Below are 23278 nucleotides of genomic sequence, written 5' to 3'. Positions count from 1 at the left end.
AATAGCAACCCCTTTTTTAATTAGCTCTTTTTACTATGATTTTAATAGAAAATGTTTGTATATAATTGAGATAAGGTTTCAATGGAGCCTAGCAACAAGTTGGACACAATCTCGGAGCAAATTTTGGGAATCGGAATAGATCAAGAAATTAAAACTTCCTTTAGTAACTTGATGCATGAAATTCAAAAGGGAAAAAATAGTTGTAATAATTCCAAAACCACCAACTTTCCAAACTTATTTAGACTCAAAAAGCATTAATCAATCTGAAAAAAATGAAAAAACACGTCGGATTGTGAAAACAATATTAACCTTCTAAACTAATTTATTATTTGATAAAATTAAAGAAATATATATATTATCATACCAAAATTAACAAAATCTCTTATTTGATCTGTACATTTCCAGCTGCCATGGATTCATTAATTCCTTTTCTGCATTACTCCAACTTGGATATAAATGCATGGGATACAAGTCCATAAATTAAAGCAAAATATATTTTTGCTTCATTTACTCTCTTCCCATTGGTTTTGTCCTATTGTAAAAGCAGCAAGCCTCTTATGGCTGCCATCTTCCTATTTCTTGGGTTGTTGATGCCCACCATTACAGGTCTCTCTGTAGCTCTCATGCATAAATATATATCATATGAATGATTATTTCGATGAAAAGAAGTTAATATTACCATTGATGTGAGTTTTTACTAGTGGGTTTTTTGACTTTTGATTAATTTGCTATGAATATAATGCAGGCGCACAGTCCATAGGGGTTTGTTATGGAACACTGGCTGACAATTTACCAAGTGCACCTGAAGTTGTGCAACTGTGCCAAAGACGTGGCATCGAGAAAATGCGAATTTTTGATCCAAAACCAGAAACCCTCGAAGCCCTGAGAGGATCTGGTATTCGACTCATCCTCGGTGTCCCTAATGTAAACCTGCAGGCCCTCGCGTCCACCCCTAATGCTGCAACTGATTGGGTAAAATCCAACGTGGTGACTTATGCATCAGACGTCGATATCTGGTGTATTGCTGTTGGAAATGAAGTTAGCCCCATCAATGGTGCCACTTCTCAGTTTGCTCAGTATGTACTCCCTGCCATGCAAAATATTCAAAGTGCATTGGTAGCTGCAGGCCTAGGGCAAATCAAAGTGTCCACTGCATCTTCTGCTGAATTACTTGGTAGTTCTTACCCTCCATCACAAGGAGTTTTCAGTGATGGCGCGAGCTCATTCATTGATCCGATCATCGGCTTCCTTGTTAACAACAACTCTACATTCCTAGCCAATGTGTATCCCTACTTTGCTCACATTGGTGACCCAGTAAACGTCCAACTTTCTTATGCATTATTCACTTCACCTGGGGTGGTTGTGCACGATGGCCAATATGGATATCAGAACCTTTTTGATGCCATGGTTGATGCCTTCTATGCTGCCCTTGAGAAGGCAGGTGGGACGGCTTTAGACATAGTTGTATCAGAGTCTGGCTGGCCATCAGATGGAGGGGTTGCAGCAACAATGGAGAATGCTAAAACTTACTATACCAATTTGGTTTATCATGTCATGCGTGGAACTCCAAAGAGGCCAGAAAAAGCTTTAGATACCTATTTGTTTGCACTGTTTGATGAGAACCAAAAGCCTGGTCCTGAATCAGAGCGCCATTTTGGCCTCTTTTTCCCTAATGAGGTTCCCAAGTACTGAATGAGTTTCAGTGGAAAGACTAATGTGTGATTCAGAATTTCAATCCTTTTGTTTATCAGCAGTTTGAACAAATACTAATTTTATCGTTCATATCTTCTGCGTTATCTGGCAATGAAATGTTGATATTAAAAGAAATTGAAATGAAACAAGAGGCATAAATTCTTCTAGGGAATACCTAATCTTGAACAAATGTCAAAAAACCTTGGAAAGGACATGTAAACGAAGTACTGAGTAGCCTTGAAGACAGTGGCAATTCCTCTCTATGACTTCTGGGGGAGTTTTAGAAACATGTAGCCCAAACACAAGGCAATAATGAATAGTGATCATTGCCCATATTGTTTGATCACTGAATTAAAACACTAGAATCCAAGTAATAATTTTAACAAGAGGAGAAATTTTTTTTTTTTTTCTTTCTTTTCTTCTTGTTGTTCATTGTCTGTTCTTCTGAAAAATGGTATCTAGTCATCTCACATTCCTAATCCACAAAAGTGCAACAGGGATGCAAAATTATGATCTGCAAACAGCCAAATTGCACTGACTATATGTTTCGAAAGCCTAATCGGATGGGATTCACTAGTAGACAAATCCGAATAAGTATCAGTCTGAAATAAGTTAAAATTATTGAGGTTGCTTGAACTTTCATGGAACCCCACATCTGCTGAAATCAAATGAGCTAGGGTAGTAGTACTTCTTAGCTCTGTTTTGGAAGCATTTTACTCAGTTTTCTTCTGTGCCCTTTTCTAGTTGGACATGAAAATCAGGTAGATGTCTCACAGCAGCCCTAATTTTTCTAAGTGTCATATGCAGAAGTCATCATAGATTACAAGCATTTTTACACTAATTGAATTCAGATCATAATTTTGAACTAGCACAATGGCTTCCATGAATACACATTCCAATTGTTTTCTTCAAAATTCATTGAAAATAATTTGAATTAGCATTAGTTTTTTTTATAGATTTCACCACACTAAACATCTTCATTGTATTCCTTTTTCTTTTCTCTTCTAATGTACTGTTTGGCTTCCAGGAAAGAGAATTTGGCATCTTACACCTACCATTCCATTTCCATATACTAGTGAGATTCCAAAATTCTCTTCTTCCTCTCAGACGTCCTTTCTGCAACCAAACAGAGCATAAAAGGAAAATGGCAGGGTCCTTTACTTTCCCGAGAAAAAACAAGAAGCCTTTTCTCTGCTACACTCAGGACCTCAGAAAATTTACCAACTTCCTTCACTGATTGTTCTTGTCCTTTTATTAGTACATTTTGTCTAATTTATTATCTTCTGCTTACCTGGGAATCTGTTAATTGCACAATATGTTTTTTCCCTTGCTATATGAACAAGCATGATCATCCTCTGGTTCAATTGCTTGGACTCTATTCCAAGCACCAGGTCTCCAACAACATTTCTTGATTTTACCTTTCCTCTTCCTGCACTTTCCTATCCAATTATCGAATCAAAATGATTTTCCGAATTATAAGATGAGAGAAACCGGAATTAACTACATATCAATCTAGCCCAAGACGAATGGTAACATTGTAGCATTGAAAAGAAATGCATTCAAGTTAGACATTTTTTTTACAAAGATGTAAAACTAGTACTGGAGTAGTAGCGATGTCCGTTTACTCATTTTTCCCCAACTTCTCGGCCAGCAGTGCATTGTATTCATCTCTCAGACTGTTATATTTCTCACTCAAGACCTTGAACGCTTCCATTTTCTCCTCGGGTATTTCCTTCTTTCTCTTCTCCAAACGGAGCTTCACTGATTCAATTTGTCTCTTCAGCTCTTGAATCTTCATTGTCTTCTCCTCATGCTGCTTCTGCAGCATTTCCAACTCCGATGCCTTACTGTTTGCTGCATTACCAGAGAGTTATATGCCTTTGGGACCATCAAATATCAAACAGTATAAACAGTAAGTCATTGTACTGTACAACCATTACTTTTCTAGGTATAAACAAGGGATGGGAAACATAGAATTCTAGGGTTATATATACCTTGAGGAATGAGTGAGCTGCCACCCTCCATGACTTCGGATTCCTGGAAGAAAAAAATGGTCTCAAATTAGCGGTTTCGTAATAGTAGAGAAGATAAACCATTAAGCATATATCCATGCATTCAACCTTCTAATCTTAATTTCCCTTAAATTTTTTTGACTTCCAAACATCTCTCATACAATGCTAGCTGCTTATACATCGCTACATTACACCAAGTTTCCCTCACTTACTTTCTATTTTCCTTCTTTTTCACAGAAATCCCTTGTAGAAAATAACTGCACACCTACGAAAGATCTGCAGTAGTAGTTCCAAAAGTGCCAAGAACCTGATCCAGGACCTGTTTACAGGTCAACAGAATAGGTTGATTTGGAATGCTTAAACTATTCCCATGGACATAACCAGATGCAGTACTACAGTGTGGACTATGGCTGTGTGAGCATGAGTCATGGAAGTTTATATAACCTAGTGGCACAGTCTGGCATGTGAACCCATCACAGAACCAAAGCAAAAGCTTGATGATGAGAGCATCTCCCTTGGAAGGAAACCGAATCATGAGAGCAGATTTGAGGACAGATATGCTGGGCCATTGACAAGAAAGTTTCATTTTCCTCGCGTACTGGTAGTACAAGAATGGCTGGGGAATCACAATAATGCAATTCTGCAAAAGACAGAGGGCGTCTCAAAGAAGATGAGACCATGGGGCACATGAATTTTGTAAAGGGTCTACAGAATTAACAACTTGCTTTGTATTTTTATGCATACAATGGAACAATCATAGAACCACCACGTACATTTGTGAAAATATGGGCAGGGTTTGGAATGTTTTAGGGTCCACTGAGAATTATCAGAGAACCATGGAAGCTAGGGTTGAACCCCTCTTGCTACAGTGGGTCCATCACCCGTGAGTGGCTTAGGGTTGCACCCTTTTATTTAAAAATGCGTTTGACGGTGATTCTCGAAAATGTTCATAACATTTGAAGTACTTAAAATTTTTATCTTTCAAATATTAAAAATAGTGGAAACACTTTCTAAAATCACCACCAAAAGGACTTTTAGGAGTGATTCTAATTAAAACATTTTTATCGTAACATTTTTATTACCGACATTTCTATTATAAATGCATTTAAAGATAATCGCTTAGTGCATGTTTTGACATATTTTCTATTTTTGTTTTTAAAGATAATCATTTTTTAAATTAGTTCAACAAGTCTCTAGATTTTTAAAAGTAATTTAAAAAAAATTGTCAAACACCTAATTTTTACCAAACAAATAAAATTTCTTCAAAAATCACTTCCAAACTGTCTCTTAGTAATGGGTTGATTCAAGTTGGGCCCAACTTATTGAGGCCAAAATTACCCAAATGGGGCTTGGTCCACTGCTTCGTTTCCCCATCTATTTCCATTTTTACCTTCTTTGGCATGAGAGAAACTTTCAGTAAAGCTAGACTGTGTGAGCACCAACCCAGTGTTTTCTACCAAAAAAAATTCCAGAATTTTGGTTGGATATTTGGAAGATGAGGAAAAGGGAAAAATGCCAAACATCACTACTAGAATTGATTCTTTTTTTAAGCTATTTTTAATACTTTCCTTTTCTTTCTACTAAATTTTCCTTGATTCAAGTAAAATCTCAATAGGGTATGTTAACATGAGGCTACTTTCAAATTCTCCTGCCTTTTTTGTGGGTATTCATTGACTGCAGATCACTCTAATTCAAGCATAAACAGTACTTACCAACAAATTTCTTGAAGATCTCTAGTGACCCTGTTGATCAAGGAAATTCTTCAACTGATTTCTTGAGTTTCCTTGTATAGAAAATGGAAATGGTGGTAGCAATTAGGAGGATTGAGGATGTTGTATAGAGATTCAGCAGCCCCCTTCACTAAATGCCTAGATCATGAATGACTTATTTGATACCCTAACCATGAAAAAGTATGGAGACTTATACTGAAAAGCAGCTTCTTATGTGAAGGCCTGAGAGGAGACAACCATTTTGGTATTGTTGTCAGTTTTGTTTTCTACTTCATTTTTTTCTACTTTCTCATTCATTTTGAGATAGGATTCCTTATCTTCCATTTTGTTCTCTTATAAATTTCAATGCTTCACTTATTAGGAATTCTCAAGGTGGTCGTACAATTAAAAGACACTAGCTTTTGTGAATTCAATAATTTTTTTGAATAACTTTTATTCGTAATATATTATTTTTAATTATTTTTTAGAAAAAAAGGAAAGGACTAAAATCAATCCATATATTCATGATATGTCAAGGAGGAGGGTAGAACCCGAGTCTTCGAACAATTAAATATTAATAATATTTTATTGCTTTAATTTTAGGAAATAATATATTTTTTTAATATTAGATATTTAATTAAGGCGCATTTAAATATTATTTCTATTTTAAAAATAAAAAATAATAATAACTTCTATATAAAATGTAAGAACTTTTTTAGAATAAATGAGTACCAAGTGAATAAAAAGAAATATATTAAAAAGATACTAAAAAGAATTTTATCTATACACATGAGACGATTGTGCATAGATCATGCCATCACGCAAATGCATTCGACACTTAAAATGAGTTTTCTAGATTCTCAGACCCTATTTGGTAATTGTATTTTAAAATATTTTTTTATTTTTCAAAATTAAAAAATATATGAAAATATGTTTGGGAATTAAAAAAAAACGGTTTTTTGTTATTAAAAACATAAAATGTGATGCTTTTAAATAGTGTCTTTTAGTTTTTAAAAAAAAATTTCACTTAGTTTCTAATTATTATTTAAAAAAATAATTATATAAATATAAAAAATGATTAAAAATAAATTACTACATATAAAAGTCATTTTTAAAATATATTTAAAAACGTAGAAAATATATTTAAATATTTCAAATTTCTAACTAAACTTTTATTCTATAAATGATCAAAAAATATTCTTAAAAACTATTTTTCAAAACTGTTTTTACAAGTACTTACCAAGTAAAGTCTTATTATTTCACTTTTCAGACTTTCAATTTTAGTCATCAAACTGAAATTCTTGACTCTTATTATAAACTTTAGTAAGAGCACGTTTGAGGATGGTTTTAAAAAAATTAGAATAGTTTCCTACTCCTTAAAAGGATTTTGTTATAAAAACTAAAGTCATATTTGGTGACCATTTCAAAAATAGTTTTCTATTCTCCAAAACAAATAAAAATAAATAAAAGATGTTTGACAATAAAAAAAAAATACAAAGTAGTTCTTTTGTTCTTAAAAACAAAAAATAAATGTTTTTTGAGAAAATCTTTAAATTGTTTTTATTTATTTTCTAATAACTATTTTAAAAAATAAGCACATAAATATGGAAAATCATTAAAAATAAAGTGCCACATATAAAAGTTATTTTTAAAATATAAAAAGTATGTTTAAAATATCTTAGGTTTCAAATAGAATTTTACTATCCAAAACATTATAACACAATTTTCAAAAACTGTTTTTAAAAATTATTTTTTAATACTGTTTTTAAAAAAATACTTCTCAAACAAAGCCTAAGTGATTGGCAAACCATTAAAAATTATTATTACAAATCCAAACACTTAAAATTTCTTAGTAAGCACTTAATAGATTGATAAAACATGTTTTCTATGTAAATCTAAATGTGATTCTTTTAAAAGCATTTCTTATAATAACATTATAAACTATAATCAAATCGACTAAAATCGCTTTCGAATGAGTTGCATCCATAGTAGACTTTCCAAGTTCTAAGCCCAATCAATCTTCATACAAACTCCCTAAGAAGTGGAGTGGGAAAATGACTTCCCATGAAAATGACTTCCTATGTTACTAGTGGAGTGTGACCTCACATGCTACTAATTGTAATCTCTTCTTGGTTTGCCTTACAAAACAAGTATTTTAGCATATGAATTTATAGCACTTTTTCACCATGCCCTAATTTGAGAACACAAATTATGGAAAAGCAAATTCTTAATCACATCCAATCAAACATCCCTTTTAGTGTAAGTGTGAGGTAAATCCTCCATTGAGCTTAACAAAAGTGCTCTCCCATCATCACAAGGTATAGTTCCTTTCTTAATAATTAAATTTTTAATCCTTTCCTTAATGACTACGCTCCAAATACATCGATTTCATCAAAATAATTAAAAGGGCCCTCTTGGAAATAAAGGAAATCATTACTTAATTAAAAATCTTAATCATTATTGACTTCGATGATGACATTTATATTTTTGTACACTACTTTATATTTTTAGTACACTTCTTTTATGTTGTTATAATGTCTTTTTAGGGGTTGTTAACCATCATCATCATCATGGCCAAACAATGTCTTCTTAATAATCATCTTTTGCCCCCACCCTAAAGGCCTAAAGGAGGATGATAACCTTGATTATAGGATATGAAAAAAATGAGAAAATCATTTGAGCTTCTCAATAATTTAATATATAAAAAATTACATTACATATCATTGTATGTGTTTTAGAGATTTTACCCTTCTATCTCATAAATGAAAACAAGTCTTAATTTGAACTTTCAAACTTAAGCATGCACATTGATCGCATTAACTAAAGATAAGACCAACACAATCTAAATCGAACAAACAAATGATTGATATATATTAAATCAAGAGACAATGGAATCTACTTTACTTTATGTTGAAGTTATGTTTGGGTGCCCAAGTGGGTTGATCTGACCTGACTTAACAAATGAGAAATGAGAAGAGAGAGCAGTTTTTGAGAGTTTTTAGAACTACCAAAAACTACCACTATAAATATAAGAAAAAAAACATAAATAAATTCTTTTCTCTTACATTCTCATTGAAAACACCTGAAATAATACACTTCTAATGAAAATCTTATCTCTTGAATATTTTTTTGTTTTTCTTCATTTGACCGAGAGAAATAAGGAATGAAAATGAAAAATCAATTTTATTCTCACTTGTTAATGTGTTTGGATTATTTTTTGAATGAAAATTGGAATAAAAAATTTATTAACACAATAACAAATCTTTCACTCGGATTTTTATCATCACAATTCACCTCCTTTCCCATACTATTTTCATTCTTATTCCCACATTAAGTAATGTTTGGAACATTGAAATAGAGAATGAGAAATCCATTCAATTGTCATTTATTAATGTGTTTACATTGATTTTTTAGAATAAGATTAGAAATAAAAATTGATTAATATGAAACCAAATGACATTTTCATTAAGATTTTGATTCCTCTTCTACATAATTTTGTAATACCTCCACCAATCAAAAATAAATAAATAAATAAATACCTCCATTCTCATCCTACTTCCATTTCTATTCCCAACCCACATTCTTGTTAGTGTTAAGGAGATCAATCCTTCTTGATTCAAACGGGAAGCTGCTTGTCCCAGTTTGCAGTAGCTGCAACTCATCCACTATCAAGTCCTGAAAGATGAACCCCCTCCTTTAAGGGAAAAAGGGAATGTCAAAACAGCCATGTTCTTTATGGTAATGAAAAGGTGACTCACATCACCTACCTGTAAAGTTTCAGGTTCTCTATCCTTGGGGAGAAGAAAGAATGGGCAAGTATGGAATAAAGTAGATTGAGAAAATGGGGTGTACATGGGAGTGGGGAGTGAAGAAGACATCCAAGATCAATGCTAATTCATAACCCACAAAGGAAGTTGAAAGTGAAATGGTGGTCCTCATGCTTCTCTATATGTTCACAAAATGCAGAGCAAACAAATGAGGGATTACCTTCTAATTGAAAGATGTTCCTGCAAACCCATCATAAATGGGATGGCTTTGCACAAATGTGGAAAACTTTTTACCAAATAAGTGGTCCAGTCCACATGCTGCAAAGCCAAATGAACAACCCATCTAGACACAAAGTTTGGGACCAGAAATGACCCTCAAAAGTGATTTCCAAGACGACAAAGCCCTAAGCAAACAACATCCATACAAGATCTACCCGTCGCACCATTGTTTTCCTGGATGAACACCAAAATGTGGTTGAGATGGCAATTTTAACAAGGGGGTGGGAGTGCAAGAAGGAAAAAATAGGGCACATGTGGAACACTACCATAATTAAAAACAATTCCAAAACAAAAGGGGAACCAACACCCACAAAACAAAATGACAACCAGTAAAGCAAAGTATTTTAGTCTGAATGAGGTTAAGTGATTGAAAGGGAAAGGAGTGAGTGATGCCCTGGTACCATTCAAATGGTGTCATCACCCATGTGATAGTGTGGACCCTCCCTCCTTCATGTCTACCTAAAAGAAACCATAAGATGAGACAAAAGAGTCCCCTAAAGTTGCCTTTAATCACACAAAAGAACACCCTTTTCTTTACCTCTTTTTTTTTTTTGTTCTTTTTTTTTTCTTATCTTTCCCCCTCCACACCTTTTCTATTCTGCTTGTTTTGATGATCTAATAGATGACAGGGACTGTAAAATAACAACAACAATGAAAACAAAAAAGGGCCAGAAACCTCGCTTTTACCCTCCCCTTGAGTCTACCCCTCTCTTTTTCCTTTTTGGGTCTTCATATCAGTCTAGTAGTTATACTTCTGTTTCAGCTCCTTTTATACTTCTGGGTCTACTTCTGTACACATAAATCTATTACTCTACACAGGCTTCATTTTTTTTTTTTTTTTTTTTAGTTTTTTTTCACCTCACAAGAGAGAAGGATGGTAAAAGAAAGAAAGAAAGAAAATAATAGAAAAAAAGGATGAGAAAAACTACAATATAATAAAGAGTTACTAGCCTTTTGTTTGTTATACTTTTGCTTTGTGTGGTCCAGCACACACCTACACAGAGGGTACACAGTAGAGAAAGGGAAAGAGACCCCACTCCCATAAATCAGTTCATCTGTCCTTTAACGTGTGCATTATGTATTTGTTGTAAGTAGTATGTATTGATGATGATGGTGATGATGATGATGATGATGATCTTGATGAGATCTTCTCTACAGATCTTTTCTTTGATGTGGATATGGTTTGGCTATACAGCTAGAGGATTTTTTCTTCCTTGTATATGCTACTCACTCCTGCATACATGAACATAAGAATAAAAAAAGGCCCAACATCTTGAGGAATCCATTTCTTAACTAAAAATTCTCCATTTGTGGGTATGTGGTTAGATGATCAAGGAATAACAGTATGATAATTTCTTACCCAAGCAAAGTCACATCCCTCCATTGCTGCCCACAATCACCTTTATCACCTACATTTCAATGGCTCCATGCCCAGAAGGAAACCTGAAAACCGATTTCAATTTTAAGTTTCTCTTTATTCATACAAGGATAGCATGATAAAGATAGAGAGGAAGCACCACCCATTGCAGCCGTAGTACCTTGGCATTTCGAAGAAACATGATTTAAGAGAGGCCATGTTAAGAGTGGTTCCGGGTAGCACCGGGTTGTTGTTAGAAGCAGGTGTAACTGAAATTGTGGCGCTTTCATCAACAGAGGCTGAAGATGTGGAGAAAACAGAGCGGTCGCCAGCTGATTTCGTAGGAGAGGCAAAGAGGCTATCAGGGAGGATGTGCTCCAAGCTACTCAAATGACAAAGAAGTTAGAAAATGAGAAAGCAACCACAGTACATGAAATCATTAAAAAGAGGTGACAACCGGGGAATCCAAAGCAATTTATAATAAGCATTGAATAGAAACTGAACAGGGAGAATGGTGTTTACCATACCTTTCATGGAGGTCAAAGTCTGCGGGATTGGAGCTCTCCTCTGTGCTATTATTGCCACTGTCGTTGCCACTGTTGCTATTGCAAGATATATTCACTTCCTGCCTCAGTGGCTTATCAGCTGCTGCAGTTGGAGAAGTGGTTGCAGCTGGACTACTGCTGTTCTCTGCAACAATACAATGCAAATTAACCGCCATAAAGCTTATCCATTTTCTACAAACAAGAAATCACAAGTACAACCAAATTTTTTGTGTGTTAACCTTCAGGGACTTCTTGATTATTGCCATCAGATGGAAGACCAAGACTTTGGTTATTGTGAATGCTGGATTGAGTAGGGGAGGCAACTGGTGCTCCTCCAGAGAGATTGTGCAGATGGTGCTGGTGCTGGTGTTGGTGGTTCTTCAAGTCTAGGAGTTGCAAATTCATCAGCCTCCTTCCTTGGAGTTCTATGGCTTGCTGCAAATCAGCCTGCTCTTCTAACTTCCGCCTCAACAACATCTCTTGGGTATTGTAGAACATTCTTGCCCCTATATGGACAAAGAAAGAGGAGCTTCAGCTGAAACAGCTCTAAAAGAACATGATAGCTAGCTTTTCTTTGCTTACCAAGATGGAGGTCATAGGGCTCTCTAGGATCAATTCCAGATGGGCTTGAACATGTCGAATACTCTCCCCTCTCCAGCTGCTGCTGCTGCTGCTGCTGCTGTTGCTGCTGTTGATGCTGTTGCTTCCTGCAATTGTTCAATCAACAATGTTAACATCAATATATGAAGTGAGTAACACACACAAAACAAAAGCACAAAAGAGAGAAAATGCCTATACTTTTCCGGGACTTTTCCCTTCTCCTTATAGGGCTTTACGAGCACACGCGAATCACATACGAAATGGGGGTTCCCTTTAGCTAAAATGAGCTTCACAGTCTCGGGGTAGACGAAAGTGACAAATCCGAACATCCTCTTCTGCTGGTATGGAATCCTCACATCTTGAACTGGCCCAAAAATACTTCAAAAGCACACAAGCCAACTAGGTTAACTAAATTTCACAACACGAACCCCAAATTGAAGAAATTTCCAACCAACACGTAGCAATTACCTAAAATAATTGGAAACATCTTCTTCTCTAAACGTACTATCAGCTGGAAATGTCAAGTAGATCTGTCTGGACCCTGGGTTCACTGCTCCCCCCAATCCCATCCCGGAAAAATCGTTCCTTTCTGGCCGGCACCGCCCAAACTTGTGCAGCTCTTCGCCCATCATCAATGCTGCCGCAGCGGATCTACAATGCGCCACAATGCCATCAAAACCATCACGAACCAATCCAAACCAAAAACCCATATCAAAACAAACTCATAATCACCTAATCATCAGTTTGGATGCTTGGAAAACATGAGAAAAAGATAAAACAAACAATGATTTAAACTTTATATAAAACAAAACCACTAGCAGGCAATGCGTTCTTCACACACAACAAACTTAAGAAGAAACAACTGAACTTCCTTTGTTTTCTACGGTTATCTCAGCAAGCAAACAAATTGAATCGCTTATGGGTCTTCCCCATTATTATACCTCTGAGTCTCATTCTGCTGCATAAAAAAATTCATGCACTTGTTGTATGGGAAATTCAGCCCAGCCATAAGCTGCGAAGCCACGGCCAGTCTCTGCTGCTGCGACCTAAGCATCTCCTGCTCAAACCCATCAAGCTTGCCCGGCGACCCAACAATGGCAGCAGAGGCCGCCGAAGAAGCCTCCACAGAATCCGCGAAACCACCGTGAAGAAACTTGCAAGTGTTCCCATTCTTGCAGAACCCTCTAGCGAAGTAGAGACACGGCTTCCATCCGAACCCAGAAGCTCCGTCATCAGACCCATAGCAAGCATCGTTGAAAGAGTAGCTCCGCCTGTGGAGCTGAGTCTCGCCAAAAGAAGGGCTCATCGCCAATTCCAGACGCGGGTCAAACAAATCTTCAGGTTTTGAAGCATCATTGAGGAAGGAGAGGTGGTCCTGGAGCTGATAATCGTCCATGACGTTGTCGTTACAGACAACACTGCTGTTGTTGCTGCTGCTGCAGTTGTTGTAGTAGGGAATCGAAGCCGGAGACGACGACACAGTACCTAAATCGCTCACATTGGTGGCGCCATTGACAACGGCAGCGTATGAGAGCTGTGCTGTGGTGGAATTGGGGCTGCGGAGATCCGAAAATCCCGAAACTGGCCACGATGAAGAAGGGTTGAAGCCATTGTTGGTGGGGAGCCTAGTGGGTTTGGAAATGGGGTTGAAAGGAGAAGGAGACGTGGGTGTGGAAGGGGTGTTCGACAAAATGCCCAGCTGAGTTTTAGCCTTGAGGATGAGGTTGTGGAGAAGGGTTTCAGGGCCAAAAGCCAAGCGAATCATCTCCTTTTCACCATGATCTTGTATCAGAAGAATATACCCCATGATTTTAGAGGCATTTTCTGGATCCAAAGCTTGGATTCTCGAGAACACAATCCTAGTAGCCTCATATGAATCCATGGACACTATGCTGATAATATAGAGGTATTCTTCCACTATCCGGAAGGTTTTCTCTTCACTTCTAAACCCTTTCCTCTCCACTTCCAGAGAGCAAAAATGAAGTACAATAATGGGTATCCTTAGAAAGATGAAAATGGAGGTGAGTTTGTGCTCACTACCCCATGAAAAGACACAGAAGAAGCAGCAGTAGTAGGGTTTTGAAGACCGAGTGAGGCAGTGAGGAAGTAAAGTAAGGAAGTAAGGGAGTGAGGTTTGAGCTTTGGTGGTGGTGCCTCTTTCTTACAACCACAACTTTTGGTGGCAGTGGCAAACCTGCAAAGGTCCCTTGGGAGAGTAAAAACCCTTTTTTTTTAAATAAAAAAAAAAGGTATATTTTTTATTTTTTTCCTTTACATTTTCTTTTGCTATTGCTCTCTCTACTTTCTCTCTCCTAGGGTTTGTCTTTACAGAATTGGACAAAACAAGAGTGAGTGGGATGGTAGATTCAGATCTGCTGCAAAGGGTTTGCATTTTCCACTTCCACCACTCTCCTCTTTAATATCAGCCACCATCACTCTCCCTTTCTAAAAGAAATTTAAAAATCTCCTAATTATTTTTTTACTTTATGTTTAGAAATATTTGTGGGGAGTTTTTCCATATATAATTTTGAAATTATTTATGATGTATTAAAAAGTTAATATTAAATTTGGCATTATTTTGGCTGCTCTCCTTTTTATTTAAATGCTATTAAATGTTTTTTTTTCACTTTTTTGTGAAAATAATTAGATTTATAATATTTGAATATATCATCACAATAAAAAATTGAAAAATATTATCTTTCTATCATGTTCCTATGATAATATTTAAATTTATCAAAATAAAATAAAATAATAAATCATTTATACTTCATTTTTTTCTTTTTTTATTGGTGAAATTATTTTCTATTTTTAACTCCAATTTATAAATTCTTTATATAAATTTTTCACTATTAAACACAAAAAGATAAAGGGGTGCTTAATCTCTTTTTATACCCCGATAAAATAAGAATTATACATTTCATTTTCGTAATTTTCAACCTAAATAACTTTATAATTTCAGAAATAAAATATCGAGACATGTGCATCTAGATAGAAGTTAAGGAGATTTTACGAGAATATATGATTGAACCTCATCTTTAAAACGAAAGACATTTTGTTCCTTAAGTGGTTGAAAAATGGATTAATTGAATTCCTCCCGTTAGTAGAATTTTCAAATTAAACTTTGATGATTCAAGGGTAGAGAATGGAAGTGCATCAAGTTGGTTTATCAGATATTCCAATGGTATGATAAAAATGGTTATCAAGCATATTATGGACAATGCATAGCGATAACAAAAAGACTAACATTCCCAATTCTATTATATTGTTAATGAAAATTTTTTTGAAGATAACTTAAATATCTTGATGTTTTTATTTGTTTGTCATATCTATAAAGAAACAAATAGAATAACGAACTGTTTAGCTTAAAAAGGTATTTATAATTTAAAGTCTTTCACTTAGAGATCGGATTTTTCTAACAATATTATAAAGTTTGGATTTGAAGATTATTATGATTCTTCTTTTAATAGAATGTGTAGATACTCTATTTTGTAATTTATTTCAAAAAAAAAAAAGTTAAGGAAATGAATATGGTTTTTTTTCTCCACATTTATTTAAAATTAAATATTTTCACATTTTCACAAACAATTTATCATCTTATTACATTTTAACCATTTTTGTAGAAATACTATTTATAACATTATATATTCTATTCACATTCTATATTTTTTGTGTTTTTTTTTCCTTTAAAACTTTGCATTCAATCATTATAGCCTTTAATGAAATCTTCAAACAAAGTAATTGAATTATTAAATGAAACAAAAATATAGGTTAGGAACAATGTAAAAAGTAAAATAGAATTAAATATTGAAAATGTTAGAATTGTAACTTTTGTTTATTTTAATCCATAAAAATAATTTAAAAAATATGATACAACGAGAGAGCAAACATAATTTAAATGCATTTGATAATATTTATACTTGAAGCGTTTTTAGTTGAAATGCTTCTTCTAAAAGTATTTTGAAGATAATAGCATAAAACATTATAATATCATAAATTATTTTTCAATGTTAAAAGTAATTTTTCAAAATTTTGAAAATTTTTTTAAATATTAATTTTTTTTTTCAAAAACACCTTTTAAATTAAAAGCATTTCTTAGGATTATTATTAAATGAACTCTTGATTTACGATTTATTACATGAATCACATTTCCAACATTTCAACATCTTAAATTTGAAGATTTTAAAATTTGAATTATCAAAACAATATTTATAAAAAGAAAATAGGGGTAGGTAGAGAAGAAATCATTGAATTCTCATGAAAAATAAGAGTGGATAATAGATGAAAGGGACATAACATGTACAGATGGTGAGGAGCCCAAAAATGTAAAAAGGATATTTGATAAAAAAAAAAAGAGCTTATACAAATTGAAAATTAATAATTTTCACATATTTATTTAGAAATAATCACTTTCTCTTATAATAAAAAAAAAAATAATCATTTTATAGTTGGCTTATAAATCTATTCATGAATAAACTTAGTCTTCTTTGAATATATTTCATAAAAAATAGTTAGTTTTTATATATAAAAAATATATATTTATTTTATGTTTTAAAAAATATTTTAAAATTTTAAAATTTTAATATAATAAAATTTTTAATGTTTTTATTTTCAAAAATTATTTTTAAAATTATTTTTAAAATTATTTTCTTTTTTATACTTGAAGTTTTTAAAAGTATTTGTATTTTATCATATTATATTTTTTAAATACAAAAAAAATATGTGTCAAAGCCATACCTTAGTTTGTTCCTTTATTATTTTCTCTATAATTATTAATTAAAAATAATTTTAAGAAAATGATGTGAAGATGGGCTTTGATATACTTCTATTTTTACTATTTCATAATAGATAAAATAAATGATTTTTAATTATAGTTTTAATATTAAAATATTAAGTATATAAAATAAATTTTATTTTATTTGAATCTTATTTTTAAATAGAAAATATTTCATAATTCTGTTAAAAATAATTCAAATTATATATATATATATATTAAAAATAATATTTTTGAAGGGGTTGGTAGGATATGAATGAATAAAAAAAAGGAAAAAGAAAAATGATTGAGGAGAGTGTCGGCACGCGCGGGAGGAAAGCGCGTGATTGAGGGTCCAAGTTGCTTCAAATAGTGCACGTTCACTTGCCATTATTCTGACAAACTTCTCATCCCAGTACTGTGTGATGTAATTTAATTTAGATTGATGCTCAAAGCCCCATTCCACTACTTCTCACCCCTTCCCAACTCCTCTGGACTCCCACTTTCTCCACCCTTCGATCATACCCACTGAGGGGATCAATGCTGAGGATTTGATGAGCACGTGCACATGAGGAGGATGGTGGAAAAATTTCCATTCAATTTTGGGTCAATGGCCTCCAATCACCTTCTCTCAAGGTCACTGCCCTTTTCCTCAAGGACATCATTGCCCTAAGGGCAAACTGGTATTTTCATATCACTTTCACTTTCAGAACTCTGAAGTGTATAATTCTATCCACCATGGGTCCCTTTCAAGTGGGCCAACCCCCTTTTTGAGGTGGAGTGTTGAGCCCATGTTTTGGGGAGTTGGGTTGGGCTTGGGTTAGCCCAACCCAAGTTAATGGAAATAGGTTGTATAATGAAAAAATAATAATAATAATAATAATAATAATAATAATAATAATCTCTAGCTCAAATTATTACTTGAAATAAATCTTAAGTTTTCACTTGGATTCATTTCTTGTTTTCTATTGTTTTCAATTTTTAAAAAAAGAAAATGATTTTTTTAAGACTTACAATAAAAAAAATAATGATTTTTAAAAATTGTTTTAAAAAATTAAGGTATTGTTTTTTTTTTATCATTTTAAATTTTAAAAATTTAAAAATATAAAGTAAGTTCATAATTTTTATACAAGAGTTACTATATTTTATATGAAAATTAGTATTATTTTCTATTTTAAAAATAAAAAATAAGACATATTCGCACAAACAATAAACTTTAAAGCTTGTTATACTTCACTTAAGGATAAAATTAATCTTGACATGATGGTACTTCAAATCATATATTAGATTGATTTATAAACACTAGACGACATTCTGTTAAAATATTTTATTAATTTATAAGCTTTGATTGATGTAAAAGGCTCGAGATATAATAATGGTTGTATGATTATATCAAAGTGTACCATATTAGGTATGCTGTATTAATTTGAGGATATTAAACTTCAACCATTTTATAATTTCAAATTATGTAACATAAAACTACGGCATCGGTCTAATAAATAAGTTATATAAACTAGTATAAGCTAATAAAACCAACGTAGTAGCACGGGTCAATCAATGTCTATGACTTATTTAACTCATTTTATTTAAAATAATTATCAAAAATATTTTTCTAAAATTGAAATAGATAAACAAAAGTATACGAGTTAAATGACTTGCATATAAGCCATAGTCATATGACTCATATCAAGACAACACAAGCAATTAAACAAATGGATTAGCCCTAGCCCCCATCTTGGCAGTCACAAGTATGCATGAAGGCACAATTGTTTATTTATTTGTTTGTTTTTTTTATATCCATTAATTACACCAAGTTTTGTACTATGTTCTTAACCAAGCATGAAGGACCCACCTTGGGCCTGCAGAAAAGATGGCAAGTTGGGCCCATTTTTTGTCTTGTTAAAGAAATTTGTGTTAAAATAACTATATGATTAGTACCTTTTAACCATAATATATATATATATAAAGAGAGAGAGAGAGAGAGATGTCAAAATATTCATAAAAAATGACTAATCAATCATTATCCAACAAGATTAGTGGGCTGAATTTGGAGTGAGGGTGAGATGAACCAAACCCATCAAAGATTGAATTGAGAAAATGAGGCTAGGCAAAGCCCAACTGGGGCCGTGGCCTCATCATGAGATGGGGATTGAATCAATGGGAAGTAGCAAAACCAAGAAGAGTGATAACTTGTGTTTAGGTTTGATTTGGGAAAAGTTTAAGGCTATGTTTAGTTCTTGGTAAGTTCGAGGGAAAATGTAAGAGTAAGAAAATAAAAAGTAAAAGTGGAGGAAAATAAAAAATAAATTTAATGTCAATAAATTATTTTTATTTATTACTTTAAAGTTTAAACTCATTTAACTTATTTTAATTTATCGATATAAAAATCAAATAATTTGAAAATGTATTAGCTTGTAACTAGTTTTAATTATATTTATTTATTTATATTATTTATAAGACAATTAAATATAAGAAAATAATTTTTTATAGTATTTTTTTTTCTTAGTATTTTTCAGAACCAAACACAACATAATGAAAGGTAAAGGAAAAAGGAAAAAAAGGAGAAAAGTTAATGAATTTAAACTCAAAGAAAAATACCTTTACATGCTTTTCTAATTTATCTTTTTGGTTTTTTCACAAGAAGAATGAAGAATTTGAAAGGGTATAAATTTTAAATAATTTTCATAATTTTATCCTTCTCTTTATGCTTTTTGGGATTCAAATGGAGTTTGAGTCTTTCCATGGGTATGTAAAGTTTAAGGGAAGTACAAACATTGAAAATTAAAGAGGAAAAAGGAAAAATAGAAAAAAAAAGTGAGGAAAAATATAAAAACAAATTTAAAATCACCATAATTTGTATTTCATAATTTTCAAATTATTTTTTATTTTAAATAAAGAGCTAAAATTTTGAAAATGTGTAAGTTTTCAAATCATTCTTATTATGTTTTATTTTTTTTTTTATAAAAAAAGAGAAAAATAAAAAAATAAACAATAGAAATTTGATAAAAAAAACCATTTTCATTATATTTTATTTTTTAATATTTTCTATGATAAACAAATAAAAGAATTTAAGCTCTTTTTTTTTTCCCTTTTGCATGGTGCAAACATATTCAAATCAACTCTTAATCAAATTTAATAAAGATAAAAAACATAATTGTTTCCAAAATTTTTAATTATGTAAAAATATTGCTCTATTTATTAGCCAACTAATAAAATTTATCGGTGAATTCAATAATTAAAATTAATTTTTAATCACCCAATATTTTATTTTTTTTAATGATATTTCCAAAAATGTTATAAAAATCTCCTAGAAAAAAAAATAATAATTAGGGGAATCAATCACTTGCAAAAGTTAAACTTATAATTCACCCACAGAGTGGCAAGGACCCACCTTAGATCTTTGCTCTTATTATTGGTTTAATATTGCCAAAATATATTTTATTATTATTGGTGGATTTTACTATCAAAAGAGGCAGAACTTTTCATCTAGGGCTTGTGGGGTGGGGCCCATAATTTAGAGCTAAAAGTAATTAAAATAAATAAATTTTTATGTCTTATCATTTTTTTTAGCATAATTTGCTCACCTATCATTTTGTTTTTAGTAGCCACATAAGACATAAATCTGCCACCCCATCATATTTTAACCAAAAGAACTTTGGCTAATATAATAATAATCAACCATAAGTAGGAACTATTTAAGTAACAATTATAATAATAAGTAGGAAATATTTCTTTTATTTATTTTTTAATATTAAAAAAAATATCGTGTATGTTAAAATGTGTGGAGCCTAATCATCCTAATAATATGGTATTTTGAAGATTTTACACCATATTTTGATTATCATATTTTATATTATGTTTATGGTAGGCAACTTTGAGATAGAGTTTTATATTTTGAGATATTGAAAGAGATAAAAAAAAACCATGAAAAAAAAAAAAAACTCGAGGGTGAAATATTTTAGGATTCACCTACAAGTGGAGGTAAGAATGAATCATTATAAATCTTGTATATTTTTTGTATTGATTTCATAAAATAGGATTACACTATTTTAATCATGCAAGATTTAAAATTTAAAAAAAAAAATTAGAAAAAAAAGTTTAAAATTTTCATTTAATAAAAATCTTATAAATTTCCTTTTTATAGTTTTGAGACCAACGCGGTCTCTTTCAATCAAAAAAAAAAAAAAAAAAAAAGTACTGAAATTTTCATATACTTTTAAAATTAAAATATTAATAATTTTTAAAAAAATAAATATGACAAAACAAGTGACAAGACAAAGAATCAAGTCTGCTAGGCAACAGTGTAGACAAGCCTTTTGTTTTATTCTTCTTTTTCTAAAAAGTTGGACAAGGCAAATATCCAACAAAATCTACTTAGAAATTGAGGAATAGGGTCTCTATGTTACATCATGGTATTTTTGCAGGTCCAATGCCCAATTGTTTTCCCCCTCCCATGTTTTCAACTAATTTTAGGCATTAGAGTTTTCCTTTTTTATTTTTTATTTTTTATTTTTTTTAATTTTTAATTTTAATTATTCAACTATTTTTTCTTCCCCATAGTATTAGATTGTATTTTTCTCCTGTACATGAGATAAAAGAATCTACCCCACTATTTGATTTTATTTTTCAAGGGGGGCATGTGCCCTCCAAGGCTTAAGTTGGCTCCACTAGTGATTACAATCATTTGGATGGATTCTTAAATTATTTTTGCATAGTATTGATTATTAGGAAATTATTAAATTGGGAGTCATAAGTATTGTTTTAAGCTTTAAAAAAAAATTATATTTGTTTGGATAATTTTGTTGAAAATGTTTATGACTTTAAAAAGGAAATTAATACGAAATAAGAAAATAATACTTTTTTGTTTAAGTTATATTTTAATTTATGTAAGAAGTTATTTTATCTTTTAAATTATGATTTTGATTTCAATTTTAACTTTTAGGTAATAAATAAAAATAAAATAAAATAAAATCTAAATATTGATGAATTTGGTGACATGTCAACATCAAAAGGAATCTAAAAAGCGTTCTCTATACATTTCCTTTGGCCATGTTTGGATAATTCAAGTGAAGCGGAATTGAATAAAAAAAAGATTTAAATAGAAATAAAATCCCATTTAGAATTTATCTTTAACAAGGAGGTATTTTGATTTAAAAATATTTTTTAATAAATAAAGAGCCAGAAACTAGTTTGAATAAATTATTTTTAAAAATAATTTTTTATTTGATTTTGTAAAAAAAAAAATTCAATTCAATTTATATAATAAAAATTGAATTTAATTAAAGTCTCATTAAAAATAAAATTAATTTTATAATTATAAATAAATTAAAAAATACACCATTCTTAATAAAATAGGAATAATAATATTATAATAATACCATAAATTATATTTTTTAAAATTATAACTTTGATTTCAACTTCAACTTTTTTTTCCTTTTTCTTTTCCTTTTTTTTTTTTTTTTTTTTTTTTTTTTTTTTTTTTAATGATATTTAGTTTTTCAACATACCATGATTGAAAGAATCTAAAAGGAGTTACCGACACAACTCCATATTTTATTTCCTTTAAGGTCATGTTTGGATAATTCAAATGACAATAGAAATGGTACATAAGAATAAATAATGAGAATGAATATCTTATTTCTTTTCTAATTCATTCTCATATTTGGATAATTTAAGTCACAATATAAATGGTATAAATTAAAAATTATTTCAATGAAAATAAAATCTCACTTTTAAATGAGATTTTAATTCTTCTGTTGCATGAGGTAGTTTGATTCCTTCTATGCAAGTTGTTTTAAAAATACTTTTCAAAAAATAAAAAACATAAGTTGTTTTTAAAAATAATTTATTTATTTATTTATTTTAAATTTTAAGTTCAATTTATATAATATAAATTGAATTTAATTCTAGTCTTACTAAAAATAAAAGTAATTTTATTATTACAAATAAAATATAAACAATAATATGGATATTAACATCGCTCCTCATAAACGCATAATTGATTTATCTTGTTAAAAATAAATAATAATAATGATTCAAAATTAATAATTGCTATACTATTTTATTTTAAATGAATTAAAAAAAATGAAGTTTAATTTTTGAAGGTATGAATGAACCAAGTCATTATAGTATACATTTAATACTCAATCATCAATTATCAGAATAGAAATCTATTTTTTTTAATTTAATTTATAATTAATTAATCAATCTTTTGAATTTGGAATTATCCTTAAAAATTAGAAGATTAATTTAAGAATTTAAAACATTAATTATAGAAAAGGAAAAAAAAAAAAGGAAAATCCGAACGAAGGAATCTAAAAAGTGTTCTCTATACATTTCCTTCCCACTTCTTTAATTTATTTCCTCTCCATCTCCTTGCTAAGTTGCTTCTATCATACAATTCTAATGATGAAGTGGTCAAATATCAAATGGAAATATTTCTAGAATATAAAGATATGTTTGAGAACTATTTTCGTAAATAATTTTCTGTTCTCCAAAATAAAAAATCAGGAAAATGCGTTTGACAATCAAAAACTATTTTTTATTTAATATTTTTAAGAATAAAAA

The 23278-nt window shown here is 31.1% G+C and overlaps 3 protein-coding genes across 7 annotated transcripts; 1 reads left to right on the top strand and 2 right to left on the bottom strand.

Annotated features, from left to right (window-relative positions):
• Positions 1-557: 557 nt before the first annotated feature.
• Positions 558-1692, top strand: LOC117916902 (glucan endo-1,3-beta-glucosidase-like). Its single transcript, XM_034833122.1, has 2 exons — positions 558-606; positions 746-1692. The coding sequence occupies exons 1-2, from the start codon at positions 558-560 to the stop codon at positions 1690-1692; spliced, it is 996 nt and encodes a 331-aa protein (XP_034689013.1).
• A 1481-nt stretch (positions 1693-3173) lies between these two features.
• On the bottom strand, positions 3174-5525 carry LOC117916835 (uveal autoantigen with coiled-coil domains and ankyrin repeats-like). 5 transcript variants are annotated; one of them, XM_034833027.1, is made up of 3 exons: positions 5417-5525; positions 3687-3729; positions 3174-3546 (listed from the first exon to the last, which is right to left on the bottom strand). In XM_034833027.1, the coding sequence occupies exons 2-3, from the start codon at positions 3715-3717 to the stop codon at positions 3314-3316; spliced, it is 264 nt and encodes an 87-aa protein (XP_034688918.1). In that variant the 5' UTR covers positions 3718-3729; positions 5417-5525; the 3' UTR covers positions 3174-3313. The 5 variants fall into 5 exon arrangements, with proteins under 5 accessions (XP_034688918.1, XP_034688916.1, XP_034688914.1 ...); XM_034833025.1 differs by lacking the exon at positions 5417-5525 and adding an exon at positions 4149-4344; XM_034833023.1 differs by lacking the exon at positions 5417-5525 and adding an exon at positions 3970-4125.
• A 4971-nt stretch (positions 5526-10496) lies between these two features.
• On the bottom strand, positions 10497-14148 carry LOC117916222 (zinc finger CCCH domain-containing protein 53-like). The gene is made up of 9 exons (XM_034832149.1): positions 12903-14148; positions 12430-12612; positions 12160-12339; positions 11944-12068; positions 11601-11867; positions 11344-11506; positions 10998-11198; positions 10820-10902; positions 10497-10692 (listed from the first exon to the last, which is right to left on the bottom strand). The coding sequence occupies exons 1-8, from the start codon at positions 13841-13843 to the stop codon at positions 10869-10871; spliced, it is 2094 nt and encodes a 697-aa protein (XP_034688040.1). The 5' UTR covers positions 13844-14148; the 3' UTR covers positions 10497-10692; positions 10820-10868.
• Positions 14149-23278: the final 9130 nt, after the last annotated feature.

The sequence above is a fragment of the Vitis riparia genome, chromosome 6 (genome assembly GCF_004353265.1).
Source record: "Vitis riparia cultivar Riparia Gloire de Montpellier isolate 1030 chromosome 6, EGFV_Vit.rip_1.0, whole genome shotgun sequence".
Taxonomy (NCBI): Eukaryota; Viridiplantae; Streptophyta; class Magnoliopsida; order Vitales; family Vitaceae; genus Vitis; species Vitis riparia.
The sequence above is the reverse complement of the archived record's forward strand: the minus strand, read 5'-3'. Positions and strand labels throughout refer to the sequence as shown.

Coding starts and splice junctions, on each gene's coding strand:
- LOC117916222 (XM_034832149.1), bottom strand. CDS start 13,843: ATGGATTCATATGAGGCTACTAGGATTGTGTTCTCGAGAATCCAAGCT. Junction 12,613..12,902: donor CAGCAGAATGAGACTCAGAG/GTATAATAATGG, acceptor GGCGCATTGTAG/ATCCGCTGCGGCAGCATTGA. Junction 11,868..11,943: donor GCCCTATGACCTCCATCTTG/GTAAGCAAAGAA, acceptor TTGTCCATATAG/GGGCAAGAATGTTCTACAAT.
- LOC117916902 (XM_034833122.1), top strand. CDS start 558: ATGGCTGCCATCTTCCTATTTCTTGGGTTGTTGATGCCCACCATTACA. Junction 607..745: donor GTTGATGCCCACCATTACAG/GTCTCTCTGTAG, acceptor AATATAATGCAG/GCGCACAGTCCATAGGGGTT.
- LOC117916835 (XM_034833027.1), bottom strand. CDS start 3,717: ATGGAGGGTGGCAGCTCACTCATTCCTCAAG. Junction 3,547..3,686: donor CAGCTCACTCATTCCTCAAG/GTATATATAACC, acceptor CTGGTAATGCAG/CAAACAGTAAGGCATCGGAG.